This window comes from Polypterus senegalus, chromosome 18 (assembly GCF_016835505.1).
Source record: "Polypterus senegalus isolate Bchr_013 chromosome 18, ASM1683550v1, whole genome shotgun sequence".
NCBI classification, from domain to species: Eukaryota; Metazoa; Chordata; class Cladistia; order Polypteriformes; family Polypteridae; genus Polypterus; species Polypterus senegalus.
Window position 1 is genome coordinate 28,673,041 of NC_053171.1, and position 16,587 is coordinate 28,689,627.

General features: G+C 40.4%; 1 protein-coding gene across 1 annotated transcript; it reads right to left on the bottom strand.

Moving 5' to 3' along the window:
* Window positions 1-914: 914 nt before the first annotated feature.
* Window positions 915-16,573, bottom strand: LOC120518524 (cyclin-dependent kinase 2 interacting protein). The gene is made up of 5 exons (XM_039741366.1): window positions 16,375-16,573; window positions 7,282-7,456; window positions 4,010-4,142; window positions 3,781-3,910; window positions 915-1,791 (listed from the first exon to the last, which is right to left on the bottom strand). The coding sequence occupies exons 1-5, from the start codon at window positions 16,379-16,381 to the stop codon at window positions 1,589-1,591; spliced, it is 648 nt and encodes a 215-aa protein (XP_039597300.1). The 5' UTR covers window positions 16,382-16,573; the 3' UTR covers window positions 915-1,588.
* Between the last annotated feature and the right edge of the window lie 14 nt (window positions 16,574-16,587).

Here is a 16,587-nt window from a genome sequence, read left to right on the forward strand (position 1 = left end):
TGGTACAGCAAACTCCCAGCTGCATTCCACACTAGCTGGCTTCTCCGTAGCTAGGAGCAGGCCATGTACGGCATTATGGTGCCTTTCTTGTTCTGTGGAGCATCAGGGAAAGGCGGAAGGCTCCATCGTCTGAACAGGTAGCTGCAATCACCTGGCACATATAATGAATGATGTGATTGCTTGTTACAATTAATTTTACAGACCAGTTACCTAACCAACAACACCATCACTTCTGCCAAAGCTACTTTGCTGCAAAATAAATGAATTACTGGTTGACCCTGACCACTGAGACATGCATGTCAGCCACATCTTTGCATCACATAGGACTTGAGCATTACTGGAATGTCACATGTGCACAGTTTACAAAAGTAGCTTCATTCTCACCAGTGAAGTGCCGTGATTACATTACAACTGGGCACTGCTGCAGATTTTGTAATACTTGCCTATAAGCCATTGTGCTTGTCTGCTACTCAGTTGCTCCATATTCAGGATTACTTCTTGACGGTCCATGTGGTTCAGAGTTTTTCTTTCATATTCCTTCTCATTCTGCATCACTTAATTGCCTTTTATGATGAGCTTGACAAGTCGACAGGTATCGCTGCTTTTTTTCTTTTTATTGCGGTTGTCTTCATCATGTAATCACCTTCTGTAATTTGCTCGATTATTAGCAGATGTCCCTGCTGTTCTTTTCCCTTCCGCTATGTCACTTGCTGTAATAAACATATGACCACTGATCACTTCACTGAGGCTCCGCCCCTGATTTCCAGGATGTATCCGGGTATACACTTTTAATTAAGATCAAGAGTCTAGCCCCAATAGTAACTCTGTGACAGACCTTAGCATTTTATTAGTTACTTGCTGTGCAGCCCATCTAAGACAGGTTGAAATCTAAGTAATCAACACAGACTGCAGTGTTATGGTTTGAAGTCTCTGTTATTTGCCATTTGGTATGAGATTTGTAAAAGCAGTTATTAAAGTTTGTGGTGTGTCAGCGGTTGGAATGATAAAGGCTATGCATTTTATTACTGAAAATGTTTGTGTTGCTTCATCTTTTTGGATGAAAGAGACATAGCGAGTGGATGAACTCACAGACGCTTATTCTTTTATGAAGGTGAACTAAGCTGCGCTACCTGTCTAAGATGAGTTGAAATCTAAGTAATCAATGAGGACCTCATTGTTAACATTTGCAGTGCATCACTTTTTGGAATGTAGTCTGATTTGAAAACAGCAATAAAATGAAGGTAATGTTGGCTTATTGCATGCAAAGACATGAATTAGTCTTCAAAAAGTGTGTCTTCTCACTATTGGGTGCCATGAACACAAAGGTTATGAGAGGAAATAAAACTTGCATTTTCTCTTCTCAGTTTTCCAATCCAAACAGTTTGTGTGCTGCGTTTCCAAGGGTGAATTACAGAAAATACAATCGAGTACAAACAGAGAGCGCTGGTTTTGGCCAGTGACTGTTACCGACGTCGTCTTTTGTCACCAAAGAGTCATTTGTTTCTAGCTGTTGGTGCCTTCTGTGAACAATAAGTATCACTGTCCCTGTTGTATGGGCCTTCTGTTGAAACAGACATTATTTCACTTCCTAAAGTGTTCGATGGCCAGTCTCTAGCAACATGCTTTCTAGTAGTAGTTTGGTATCCTCTTCCACATAAGGCTGATATAACCAGGCAGACAGGTATGTCATCATCAGGTCTTGGTCAGACGTGTGTGCTATTTCCTCAGAGATAGTTTTCTTCAAGGAGAGCTCTTGCCTGTATCGGTCCACTAGTTTAGATGAGACCTCATCTGCAATGACAATAAGCCTTATTTAAAACAAAATAAAAAAATATAATTAAAGGAAGTGAAAATGAATCCCACACAAGGTTTTTCTGCTTTTAGAACCACGGCCAAGTGCTACATTTACATTTATTTACTTAGCAGACTCTTTTAGCAAAAGAGCTAATTGAGTACACATCAGTCTGGGGGTCTGTTTAGAAACAAGTGTGACAGCACAAGGTTACAAAACCAATCTGCACACGTGAAGAGCTCAGAACAAAATACGAGCTACTTACAATTCTAGGGTTACAATATCAGTTAGATGGAAATTCACCAAACGCTGCTTAAACACATTGAGAGAGACAGAAGTTTGACTGGGCAGCAGCTGAGGGCTACACAGGAAGACAGTCTGGACTGACACAGAGGTGTCATCACCAGACGACTCGAGTTAGTAGTTTTTTCTAACAATGATGGCTTAGTTCAACATTCTTTATCCAACAAATATTTTTTTTTGTGAGTACAGGGCTTGGTTTCATTTTAAGCTTGCAATACCAATCAACACTCAGAGTTGCGTGCTTTTAGCGACATGTTGTTTGCACACATGATAAGAAAAGGCACAATATGCCCTGATGAAACAGTGAAGTACACATTTTTCTACAACACTTGCCAAGTTGCTATTTTTTTGTGCAGAAGATGGTAGAAAGAGAACTGAGAATGCCATGTTTGAGTGAGTAAAAGTAATTAACTTCTAGTTTCCTGCTGGCAGACAGTTATTCAAATCCATTTTATGAAGCAGATCTAATTGAGTTTTGTGGCAATATGGCCTTCTGATTTTTAGATATCTTAAATGAACTTGGAGTGAATAACATTTGAATCATTGTAATAACATAGCGCTACACGTCAGACAATAAAGCTACAGCACCCCAAGCTAAATCACCCGTGCGCAATTTCCCACTGTAGACGTTTTCTGCGGTACATGGGTATAGCAGCTAATTATTCATAATCCACCAACATCTTTACGAGTGCGAATGTGTGATGGTATCTTAAATCAATGATTTTTCAAAGTGACAATGTGAACTTTTAAGACAGCACACGACTGAGGCAGTCAGCTCTCTTGCACACAGAGCCTACCCCTCTGACTAGAGGTTTTGGTTTTATCATAGCCAGTCACAGACAACTTGGTCTTACTTATGAAGTATGTCACATTAGGCGACTGCCTCCAACTGGCCAAGATAACGTAGATGAAGACTACAGCCAAAAATCGCTGAAAAAAAATCATCTAATGTGATGTGGGCCTTAAAGCAACACAACAAAGCACCATGGAAAGCAATTCATTGTTTTCAAAACGTTCTGTTTTTGGGGTTTAAAAAAGACAGTGTGGTCGGGATGAAAGGTGAAAATGGAGGCTAATATTTGTGTTTTTAAACAGAAACATAGTAGTGCTGATGTACCAAAAGGCCTAAAGTTGTGTCCTGCAGAGGTTTCTAATGAAAGCATAAAAAGGTTTCTCATTAGCTCTACACTGCATTTCAGTAGCAGCATGTGCAGTCATGAGGTGACACTGTTAAAACGATAGGACATCCTCATCCTGCGTCACCCTTAAATTCTGGCCTTAAGATCTTTTTCATGGAACAGAACGGACATGGCTATTTTAATAATTAAGTTACTTTTCTGCTTGGCCCTGTAATATTGTTACTAGAATAGTCAAAAATGTTCACTCACTTGCTGCATAAAAGGAAGGTCACCTGCATGTTTTTTTTTCTGTTCACATTTAGAATAAATAAGTTGGTTAAATACTGTGCTCCGAGTAAGTATGCATTTTGTTAAGGGTTTTAAAATGTTGATTCAAGTCTCAGTTATGAAACAGATTAGTAATAGTAATCAATAGTCTAAGAGTAAATATAACTCAGAATTTAAAACCTACAGAGGACGATCTAACCAGAGCTCTGTATGTGTGCCCAATAAGGTGTGCATCTTAAAATAAGATTCAGTTTTTTAAATGTTCAATATGAAACGCACCAAACTGTTTAGTAAGCCAGGTGTTGAACAGAGGAATGCTTCTTCCAGTTTCTCCATGCTGAAATTTTTCTAAATCATATATTGCCTTTATACTTAAAGAAAGCTTTTCCATTTTTGTCACAATACGAGTCTGGAAAAAAAAAGCAAAAGAAAAAAAGTTACATTTCAAGTTCTCGAAATAAGTTACACTGTTCAAAAACAGCAATACTGATCGATCTTTGGGTTTTACCATTTTTTCCAAGATCTCCAGTAACTGAGTACAACATTCCTCCAAATCCTGGTTGGTTTCAGAAACGTTCGAACTCTTCTGAGTGACAGATGATCCATCACAGTCCAGCTCAACATTCGCTACGGTTTGTGCGCTGGAACACAAAGAAGGTTGCTAATGTCATTCAAGGGATTATTGACATCATTGATATTTGTAAATTTTGAGATACTACTGATTGCACTGTGTATTTGCTTCATTTTTGTTTTTTTTTCTATGTACTTATTTGGCAGGCTCCTTTTTCCAAGGTGTCTTACAACATTTGAGATACACTTGGTTCCCTTTCTTTTGGTTTTCCAATTGGACCACAGGCAAGTGAAGTGACTTGCTCATCATCACACAGTGTCAGTAGCAGGATTTGAATGTCTAAAGTCCACAGCCTTAACCCCTATGACACACTGCTTTAGAAAGTGAGCACCACATGAGAGATTGGATCATAAAGCCTACATGTTTGTTATGGATCAACTGCCTTTTTGGCCTCCTTCACCACTAATATCAGTTGTCACCTCCCGGACTCCTGACCCCTTTCATATAGGAGTCCTTTTTTTTTTTTTTGCGTCATAGTTGGCTACACCTACTCCTACTGGAATATCTAACTGCCCACAGACTTTCTTGGAGTAAACCAGGACACCTAGATACTTCAGCATTTGCTCATCTCTTTTCCTGGATGGGAACACAAAGCCCAGGCCCCAAGACTCACACAAAGTGTAATACGACCAGCACCCCCTTGAGACAGCTCTCCAAGGACCACTCCTGGTTATGCCTCTAGGTTTTGCTGTTGGACCCAAACAGAGACCTTTTGCTGGCATGAGGTTCCTGAGAACCATGATGACTGAACCAATTTAAATTTTGAGTTTATGCGGGGGCATGCCAGTGGGAATAAGACTATTAAGAAATTCTTAGGGGAATGCAAGTTGATCTGCAGGATCGTCTGTGACGATGGAGTCAACGCTGGTGAAAGTTACTTCGTCGTTAAAGATAAGTTTTAGCACCTGTTCATTAGTTGTGGTAAGAACATGCATGTGTCGCCACAAAGGTTGCTTGTTAATGCAACTGGCGATAGTAAGTGCTCAGGAGCCACGCATAATGACGGGGAGTATTTGTCAGAAATCTCCACCTAATAGTATTGTTTTGCCTCCAAATGGCTACGTGACACCCGAGAGATCACGTAATAACCTGTCAACTGCCTGGAATGTGTATGCATGTGTCATTGGCGCCTCGTCCCTTTTTATCAATTTGGATTTCAGAAGATGTTGAGCTTGTGGCGAGGAAGGTTTGATGTTGCATGTGGAAGTAGTACTCGGCTTCAACGGTATTTTAAAAACGGAATGTGCAGTTCGTCCATCCGGTAACAACGTTGCAGCTATTTCTGTAGATGCTACGGTTGTAGGAATGTCCCCCCTAGCTCTGATGGCATTAATCATTGTTTTGTAGACAAATGTTTTCCCTGATCCTGCAGGACCATCTAAGAAGAAGCATGTTTGTCGGGGATGGGAATCGTTGTATGCAGCGTGTAAAACAGTGTCAACAGTGTGTTTCTGTTCTGTGTTGAGTTTGTCGTAGTGTTCTATAGCGTGCGAGTGTTCAGCCTGAGCGTCGAAGGTGGGAGGTAAATGACAAAGTGGCAGAATGTCAGTGGGGGGTAGGTGTAATTTGTTCAGGTTGAGGCCATGTGGTAGCAGCATGTCATTAAATTTCCACGAGAGCATACATGCAAGCGGCGTGTGTGGAATATTTTGTGAGAAAGTCCTCAGAAAGGGAGAGTTTATGCGTGTCCCAAAGGATTGGAACGTTGTGGGGTTCACCGAAGACACAGACGAAAATGAAAAGTTCTCGCAGGGAATGATGGCATTCGTATCTGGGATGCCTCTGTAAGAGTATCATGCCATATATATATATATATATATATAATATAACATAACATTGAGAGAAGTGTTGTTTTCATGAAATACATTGAGGCGTTGGCCATGGTAGGCAAATGAACAGTCAACGTGGCTCAAAGCTGGATGTGGACTGTAGCACAGACCAAAGCGAGTGAGGACGCGTTTGTTGATGTTTTGGGGGCGGGCACATAAGCAAGCAGTGCGCATACCTCGAGAGCAATGTTGGAAGCCTGAGGAGGGTGAGAGTTGGTGGGCAGGGCCTTGTCGTGAGTTCCCCATTATGTGGGAGGAGGGTTAGAGTGGGTGTTCATGGCTCTTTCATGAGTAACCCATCGGCGGGCTCTCCGTCTTGCATGCGGTGAAAAGTCAACGTGGCTCAGAGGTGTATGTGGACTTTTGCACAGACGAAAGCGACTGAGGCTGTGTTTGGTGAGTTGTTGTGTGCGGGCACATGAGCAGGCAGTGCACATGCCTCGAGAGCGACGCTGGACACGGGAGGATGGTTACAGTTGGCATGCGTGGCTCTGTTGTACGTATCCCATGACGCGGTAGAAGGGTTAGAGTTTGCGGGCGGGGCTCTGTCAAGTGTATCCCATGGTCTTAGAGTTGGTGGGCAGGGCTCTCTGTCTTGTTTGCCCTTAGTGAATTATATATATAGATATTTACTTCCATAGCTTGCTGGTGCTGTCATTCTGCCCCAACAGACATTTCCAAAACTGTTGATTTTGTTTTTTCTAAGAGAATCCAAAATGTTTATGGAACTGAGTAGTTCAATATCACTGAGACATTCATCGTTCTTTATTTTCAGATATTGTATGATGGACACAGGTGTATCATTATTGTTTGACTGCTAACTAAGAAAAAAATATCAATTAAGGGGTCTGCATCTTAAATAGCAAGTCAATTACAAATAAGACAAAAGAAATTAATTAGCAGAAGAAACTGGTCACTAATTAAGACAATGGTTAGAATGAAAGCCTGCAGCCACTGTGGCCCTCCAAAACTGGAGTTAGAAACCCCTGATCTAAATGAGTGAAAGCCTTCATAGACAAACGGTGCCCAGTTTAAAGGTTTTCAGAGTACCCTCTAGTGGTCACAAGATGTACAGGTAGTATTATTCAAATGTACTTTATTCTTCGAAACCAAGCAGTGTAGCTGTGGTAACTGACCAACCACCTACCCTAGTAAATACAGTGCTTGTGTATATTATACAAATGAAATACAAAAATGTATACAATTCAGACATGTCCTTTCAATTTATACAATTTAATTCGACCTAAATAAAAGAAGAAAGGACAGACAGATGTAAAATCTGACAATATGGAAACTTTTTAATTTAACACCAATACTTACTCTTTGCTGATTTTGATGTTTACTGCTTTGTTTGCAGCTGTGAAGCCCTCATCATTAAATTTATCCCACTTCAGAATTAAATTGTGCCAGTCTGCAGCATTGTCCTTGATTTTTCTTGCACTGTTGTTTAGAATGGGCTTTCTATTACTGTAAGACGATGCCCCTGAACTCTGCACTGCAGGATTAAAAAAGATATACCTGTAGATATTAAATACATCTTTCTTTAAATGCATAAGTAACCATTAGGAAAACAACTGTGTTTACATGCCAATACTCATTTGTACATAACCTGACAATCACTGAATTAATTGTGCATAAATCAGAGTATTCTGAAAGTAACTTATTTGCTATATAAGACTAATTAAAAGGCTGTATTGCAACAGTTAGATTTTTTACAAATAATGTACTTCTTAAACACAGCAAATGCAAATCTTCAATAGCTATTGCTTACCCCTTTGTGTAGTTATTTTCAAAATTTGCTGCTTAACCCTTTAAATCCTCCTGGCTGTTTTAATGCTTTTCATACATTACCAGTCCGCAGGGATGACTGCTCAGCATAGGCTTCCCTAAAACAACACTCTCTGACATTTTCTGGACATCTTCTCTTTTTATTTTTTTTTATTTTAAACCCAGCATGTAGTCCTCATAGGCATGCAAAGCTGATCATCAGAATTTCCATGCCAATCAGACCACTACTTCTAGATGCAAATTTGTTTTTGTTACTTTGTATTCTATTACAGATAGTACCAATCCCTTAGCAGTATTAAAAAAAAATTAAAGTAATTTTTCTTTGGTGGTATATACATCAATATCTATTAAAAATGTCCGAGTCAATTGTCTCTTCCTAGTGAGGTAACCCTCAAAAGATCTGAACAGATGAAGCTTATTCTACACAGTAAATTACAAAGAACTAGCCAACCTGCGGCGTAGCATACACCGCCTAATTATTTATTGATGTGTGAACACTTCCTGAAAGACACAGTTGTCCAAACGGGGAGGGTTTGAGGATACAACTGTCAGTGAATTAAAAGATGGAACTCTGGAGAGAGCAACATACAATTGTCCGTGACAGAAAACAGGTTTTGCAGATACAGGTATACCTTTTTGAAAGTTTGGCCCTGTGTCTTATTAATTGTCATTGCAAACGCCAATCTAACAGGAAATTGTCTGCGTGTAAAAGTAAAAGGCAAATTTGAATCTGATGGGGTCACGGAAATCCAGGGAATAAGGACAGTTTGTGAGGTAGCAGATGTGATAGTCTTACACTCCAGTACATTGCGATGAATGCTGGTAACAGAAAGTCATTACAGAGATGGATCTCCTCAACCATGTACAAATCCATTCAACACAAACATTTTTCTGCAGCCACCCTGATGTGATGTCACCTTCCCACTATCGTCTTACTGAAAAACATTTACAAATGCATTTCACACCGGAATTTCAATGCAACATTTGCTCAAAAACCTTCACGCTCCAGAAATATCTCAAAGCACATTTAAACACACACTCCACTGAACAAACACATTCCACACAGGTCTTTGAATGCACTATTTGTTTGAAAATGTTCTGACTGCAGAGATATCTCAATGCACTGAACGAATTATGCAATGTGAACATTGCCAGCAATGCTTCAAAACAACTCATGCTCTTAAGAAGCACTTACAAACTCATTCCAGTTCCTTTCAGTGTCAACTCGCAAACCCCATGCACAGTCATCGCATTCAGTTTTACGCTGCTTGTCAAGAAGATACCGCCATTCCCGTCCAAGAACATAACATTGGCCTACCTACCGCAGTATGTACTTCTTGCAATGCTCTTCATTGGCCATCAGAGGAGTTGGCGGGCCTGGCCCTGTTGACGTGGGAGGAGGGTTATGGCGGGTGGGGCTCTGTCGAGCGTATCCCATGGTCTTAGAGTTGGCGGTGGGGCTCTGTGAGTTGGCGGGCGTGGCTCTCTGTCTTGTGTGCGTCTTGCGTGCCCTTAGTGAATTATATATATATAGATAGCAGAAAGTTTTTATGAGTTTTCAAATGCCAAGTTTTCACTAGGTATATCATCATTGAGATGTCATGTACAGACTAGACATAAATATTTACTGTGTATGTACACAGATTCATAATAAAGTTCTGTTATTAATCTTGTAGTGTACAACAAAAATAAGGCACAAATGGTACAAATTTTACATAATGTACCCTTAAGGTAAAATGTTGTGATCCTGATCGCACCTAATTACGCTGTATACACCTCAGTTCAGTTTACAAATAAGAGGCCATTCCTTCCATCAGGTTTTGAAAAGATAAGTGCTTATTTGTTCATTCATCTTATCTAGCTGGTTATTAAATGACTGGTGAGTTCACTTTCAAACAACATAAAGTGGGAGTTTGTGCCAAGTTCCTTCTACCTACTATGCTAAATGCTTGTTTTCACTTCAACATTTAACCAAAATCAGTTTGTATTTATTTGCTTATATATTTCAGAATTTCAGAAGCTGAAAAGCATGTTTTTAGAAAGTCTCCAATTCATAACACTGAGTTTCACCTGTTCAGTATATCAAAACAGGATCAAGAATTTAACAGGTTGTTCTTCTCAGGACAAACTGTAACTGCAATACAGGTGAAGAAGACTGACAGAAAACTTCAAGTTCAGTCTCACGGGTGATTTGTAGATTTTGAGTTAATATGTTCTTGATGTGTAGTCTATTTTTGGAAAATATAGCTTACAATCCATCTCTCCGTTTCCTGGAATGACTACAGTGTCACAAGAAGCTAGAGCTTTTCTCAGCAGTACTTGACATAATAATGCATTAATCAACGCTGGGCAGGGTGCCAGTCACAGCAGTCCAATTAGCAGCAATCAGTCGGCCTTCTCTGTACACCTATCAGATGTGGGAGAAAACTCATGCAGGCAAGAGGAAAACAACAATCGCTGTATATTCATTATTATTCTGTCATTAATTTATTTAGTGCAGTTGTTCATATACACTTTTCTCCCTTTTATAAGTCCCCTTATGTAAAATTAAAAGAAGTAAACTCCAATCACTATGTTAAATGGAAAAAAAGAGAGATTTGAATCCACTGTGCCTTCTAAAGGAGTCTCTCTGGCAATGGAGGGAAGGTTTACACCACACTACTCTTTAAGGCAGGGGTGTCAAACTCAGATCCTGGAGACCTGCAGTGGCAATGGCAGGTCCTGTACTTTCATAGTTTGTAACCGATAACAGCTGCTAGATGGCCATACACTTTAATCCCATTTTCACATGTGTGGCCATCACATAACATCTGTTTAAATAAAAATGATGAAATGCTGATGTGCCCAGCTCCATAAAATATTTGGATGTTGCTCTCAGAAAAAAGGAAAATTAACAGTTTGGGAAATGTTTGGTGTGGCAAAGTGAGAGTTCTAAAAAGCCAGAAAATTGGGCAATGAATTTAATTAACAGCAAAATCTGGCTTCTATTTAAGAAACTAGTAAGAGTGAAGATGGTGGCCCACCAAGAAAGAAATAATGTATGATAGATTAGCTGCAGTAATTGCATACAAATTAAGAAATTGGCTTAAATGAAAGCCTGCAGCCACTGTGGTCCTCCAGGGTCTGAATTTTATACCCCTTATTTAAAGTTTGCTTTAATGTTACAATGTCTCATCTGGAGAACAAGAACTGTTATGCCAGGCTGCTGTTTGTGGACTACAGCTCTGCATTTAACACCGTCATTCCATCCCAGCTCATCGCTAAACTCCTGGATCTGGGGCTTAGCTCTTCACTGTGCAACTGGGTACTGGACCTCCTCAAGAGCATATTGGTGGAAAAACCTCCTCCATCATCACCATCAACACTGGCACCTCGCAGGGCAGCGTGCTGAGCCCCCTGCTTTACTCTCTCTACACCCATGACTGTATAGCTAAGTACAGCTCTAACACCATCCTCAGGTTTGCTGACGATACCACTGTAATAGGTCTGATCATCGAGGACGATGAGACAACCTACAGGGAGGAGGTCAGACTCCTGTCAGAATGGTGTCAGGACAACATCCTCACCCTCAACGTTAGCAAAACTAAGGAGATAATTGTGGATTTCCGCAAACATGCAACACAGCATAGCCCTATCTACATCAGAGTTGAGGCTGTGGAGCAGGTCAGCAGCTTTAGGTTCTTCGGAGTCACCCTCACTGATGACCTTAAATGGTCAAGTCACTCTACGGCAGTAGTCAAGAAAGCCCAACAATGCCTCTACTTCCTCAGGAGACTGAGTAAAGCCCGGATGTCCCCCACAACCCTGTGCAGATTCTACAGGTGTACTGTGGAATCCATCCTCACAGGATGCATCACATCCTGGAACAGCAGCTGCTCAGTTCAGGACTGCAGAGCTCTGCAGCGTGTGGTGAACACAGCACACAGCTCCCTGCAATCCATGACATCCACACTACACGCTGTCTCAGGAAAGTGAACCGTATCAGGCGGGACCCCAGCCACCCTGCAATGTCACTTTTCACCCTCCTCCCATCGGGGAAACGACTCAAGTACAATCGGACACGCACAATGGGAAACGACTCAAGTACAATCGGACACGCACCTCCAGGTTCAGGAACAGTTTCTACCCAACTGCAATCAGACTCGTGAACAATCAGTAACCTTGCGTCACCTCCACTGCTACCTGCACATATACTTCTGCCACAGTCTCTATTTATTCCTAGGATTCTGGTTTTATTTATTTACTTATTTATTTATTGTGTGTTTTTTGTCTATGTTCACTGTCTGCAGGGGCACATGCAAACAAGCATTTCATTGTACATGGTACTTGTACACATGACAATAAAGAATTGAAATGGCCAGAGATAAGAACAACATTATCATCATCATTATTATTTCTATTCTGCTTTTCTTAGTTAAGGTCAAGTAAAAAACACAATCAGTTGGGCTAACCAGGCCTCATTATCCCCAGTAACTTCCTCCAGAATGTCTTGTGGTTCCTAGGACAGTTGAGAGATAGTGTTTTTCAGTGGTTCGTTCCTTGTACACCACTTGATGAAAGCATCCAGGGGGCATCCTAACTATATGCCCAAACTAGATCAACTAATTCCTCTCAATCTGGAAAAAAAGAAGTTCTACTCCAAAGTTGACCAAAATTGCTGAGCTCCTCACCCTGTCATAAACAGTATGACCAACAACCTTATGCAGAACATCCTTTTGGCTTCTTGGACTTGCAATTTCAATCTTTTAGTCATTACACAGTGCTTGTGATAAAGTTTGCAGATGTTTGTCTGTAGTAATAACAACAAAGTAAAGGTCCTGAGACACAAACCATTGACCTTTGAGTTGCAAAGAGGCAAAGTAGCTTTTTATCGCAGACAACAACAGAATCCATCTCCCTGTGGACGGTAAAGCTTTAAGCTACAAGTGATGCAATTATGTGTGCAATGTCAGGCTTAGTTTTCTCCCATGCTCCTGCACACAACTGAACCGTTAAATGACAGACTCACAGGTAAACCGACAGCTTTGTCTGCAAATGTATCTCTTACTTCTCCAACACAGTCCAGAACAATATGTGTAGAACTGCTTCAACTGCACTGATTTGTTTGTCAGTCTCACAACCACATCCGCCCTAACTTGGGAATAAGATCCTCAGATATCTGAACTCCTCTACTTGGGGTCAACTGCTCACTCCTTAAATGCAGGAACAAAAGCCATATTTTTCTGGGAGAAGACCATAATCTCAAATTTGGAGGTGTTAATTCACATCTCAACTGCACTGCAATCAAGCTGCTAACTGTTACAGCACACACACTGGAGATCAGACTCTGATGAAGAGGAGCATGTCATCTGGAAACAGCAGAGATCCAACCCTTATGTTCTCAAATGGGATACCCATCAGACATGCAAGTAGGAATTTCAGTGTATTCTGTACTCTGGATATACAACTAAAACCACCAAAACACAGCTCACTACTATATTTTATTCACGATACTTGTGAAAAGGAGAAGGGCCAAGACACAATTATAATCTTGTAGCACCTTCCACAAGATATCATGAGAATATGCAGTCATATTTTTTTTACAGGTACACAAAATAAAAATAGGATTGGCAAATGTTCCTTAACCTGGGAACTCAACAATTGGGGCAGCTCTAGAGTAGCAAAGAAATAACCTTTGATCAATATTTGTTTTCCAGAAACCGTCAGGTTCAGCTTTGGAAAGCTGCACTTTTTTGTTACAATATAATTCCTTAATTTGAATCCAGGATGCATATTTATCAGGCATCTCAGAATTACTCCTAGGAAATGATATAAAAGTCACACTAGGATAATAAATTGTCCTACCTCCAAGTAAGACATGATGAGCAGTTATGAAGCGTCCAACTATCAGTGTACCTGTGTGATATTTCTCTGTCAATCACCCATCCAGCCCCATCTATCTAGGTAATATGCTGGCTACTACAATACAGTTCAGATCCATGACCACCTGTGCGTTGATACTGTGATTTTAATTTGACATTCACATATGTATCTTCTTCCACACTTGGGGCAATAATCTTAAGGTGTGTGCCGATTTGCATGAATGCAACTTGCTTTAACATTACCTCAGGTAGAGTGGTAGGGAATTGTATAAATCTGTGTATTGACTCACGCAGTGTAAAGGTTTTCAAACTTTGGTGCAAAATTTGAGAAATGCTTTGTTTTGACATACCCAAATCATCACTAATGAAAAGCTGCATTTTACACATAACACTAACAACATTTTCATTTTGTCTGACGGTACATGGATTCTTTGGTGTAGATGGAGCCATCATCTAATTTACAAAGTTTGTGATGAATATTATTCCATCTTTGCCATATCAACATCTTTTTACAAGTTCACTGTTATCCGGCCTTTCCGAAACAGCCAGTCCTTCGCGCGATGTGCATGCCATTCTCTGACTGAATGCCATTTTCTGTCAGCTCCTAGCAAGTCAGAACAGCTCATGAGCTCTCCTAAATCCTGCTTAAGTTGGGAGAAGCTTTCTAAATTAGGAAAATTGATTAAATGTTTTTACTCCTACGAGTAGGCCCAAAATTGCATCACTCTGAGATTTTTGAGCCAGTTTGGACCATTTTCCCCACTCTGAGACGAATGATAAATATGGGCACAGTTCTTGCTGATAATGGAACATGTCATTTTATTTGGTAATTTTCATTCAAATTCTTATGCTACCGTTTATTCTTTCTCCATAAAATAATCAAAATGATTTAGGCAGATTAGTAATTATCAGTCCTTTACTTTATTCCCTTCTAGTTCTTTTCAAATATCTTATTAAAACATTCATCCATCCATTTACCAACCCGCTGAATCCGAACACAGGGTCACGGGGGTCTGCTGGAGCCAATCCCAGCCAACACAGGGCACAAGGCAGGAACCAATCCTGGGCAGGGTGCCAACCCACCGCAGGACACACAGAAACACCAAGCACTCACTAGGGCTAATTTAGAATCGCCAATCCACCTAACCGGCATGACTTCAGGCTGTGGGAGGAAACCGGAGTGCCCGGAGGAAACCCACACAGATACAGGGAGAACATGCAAACAGATAACTCAAAATGAACACACACTGGTTTCAATAGGATCAATTTAGATGATGAGCTCCTAGTTATTTTGTCATTTGCATCTCACTGTTGAATGGCATATCGTTACTCAAGAAGCAATTAAAACATTGAACACAGTTATTTATGAAAAAAAGAAGCAATTAAGGGCTGGGGATCATAACAAGCATGTTAAGTGGCTCCAAAATCCGTACTAACCCCTACTTTCTCTTCTGTTCTTTTTCCGGTTTTCTGGGGTGGCGACCTATAGGCTAACTAGGCTTCAGCCTAGGGCCTCAAGATCAAGGGGGGCCTACATTCAAATTGTTAGCAATTTGAACAAACTTAAAAATGGGAGGTGAAAGGGCCTCATAAGTGGAATAGCCTAGGGCCTCTTTTCATCTAAATCCGGCCCTGGCCACCACCACCTGATCAAAGCACTGTGATGTCCCTACATTGATGGATTAAAGACCAGAAGTCCACATGACCATCATCATCAAGTCCTTCCATGAGAACCCTGAATACAATGAGGACTGATCATTTATGTTTGGTAGAATGCCTAAAGGGGGCTGGGCGGTCCCGTGGCCTTGAACCCCTGCACATTTTATTTTTTTCTCCAGCTGTCTGGAGTTTTTTTTTTCTGTCCTTCCTGGCCATCGGACCTTACTTTTTTTCTATGTTAATTAGTGCTCCCTTATTTTCATTTTTATTTATTTTGTCTTTTTTCTTTCTTAATCATGTAAAGCACTTTGAGCTGCATAATTTGTATGAAAATGTGCTATGTAAATAAATGTTGTTACCGAAAATGAAGCAAAAGTATGTTTCCCGAGCAATGACTGGATTCCAAGTTTAAAATGTGTTTAAACAAAACCTGCAACTAGAGAAGCCTTCCAGCACCAAACTTCAGGACCACTGGAACAAACGTAGTCAGACGACGGTGTATCTAACCAGTATTCTTCAGCCTCCTGTAAATGTTCTATCTCCTGCCCTGCTCAGTATAAAGCATGTTTAGAAAATATATGGATGGGTAGATGAAATAATTTAACGAAATGTAGCTTTGGCAATCACTCAAAACAATTCGAGGTGTTTAGGACATTATTTTTATGGAAGTAAAAACGGCGGCACGTGCTCGCTCTCTCTCTCTCTCTCTGTGTGTGTGTGTATATATATATATATACACACACACACACACATATATATATGTATATAGTAACTCTGGTAATTATTTTGTTTTGCCGTTGCTGTGCCTTCCACCAAATTCTTTCTCTTCTTGGTATCTTTGCTCCACCACTTTTCAGACATCTTTTGTGCAAATGAAACTGTCATCGATTAATTTACAGAATGAGCTACAGTTCAGCGATACAGTCGTACGAATTTGGATTGAACACCATATTTATGGTATTTCTTGCTTATGTGACAACATATTGTTTTGTGTGCATGTTGATTTCTCATTTTACTTACTCAGTATTCTTAATTACTACGTAAACGAACATTGCAATAATTTGGAAAAGAAAGTTTTAGTTCAGGATACAATACGAGTCCTTACCGTCCATTCGGGATTTCGGATATTTCTTCGGTGAGATACAGATTTAAATGTAGGAAGTCTGAAGGAAACGTTACCCTTAGTTTCAACTATAAAGCATCAAACTGTCTTTCTTACATAATAAACATGTGTATTGAAGTGAAGCATCGTTCTCACACACACACAATTGTACGAAGAGGCGGAAGTGAACAGTCGCGCCTGTGACGCCATTTCCGC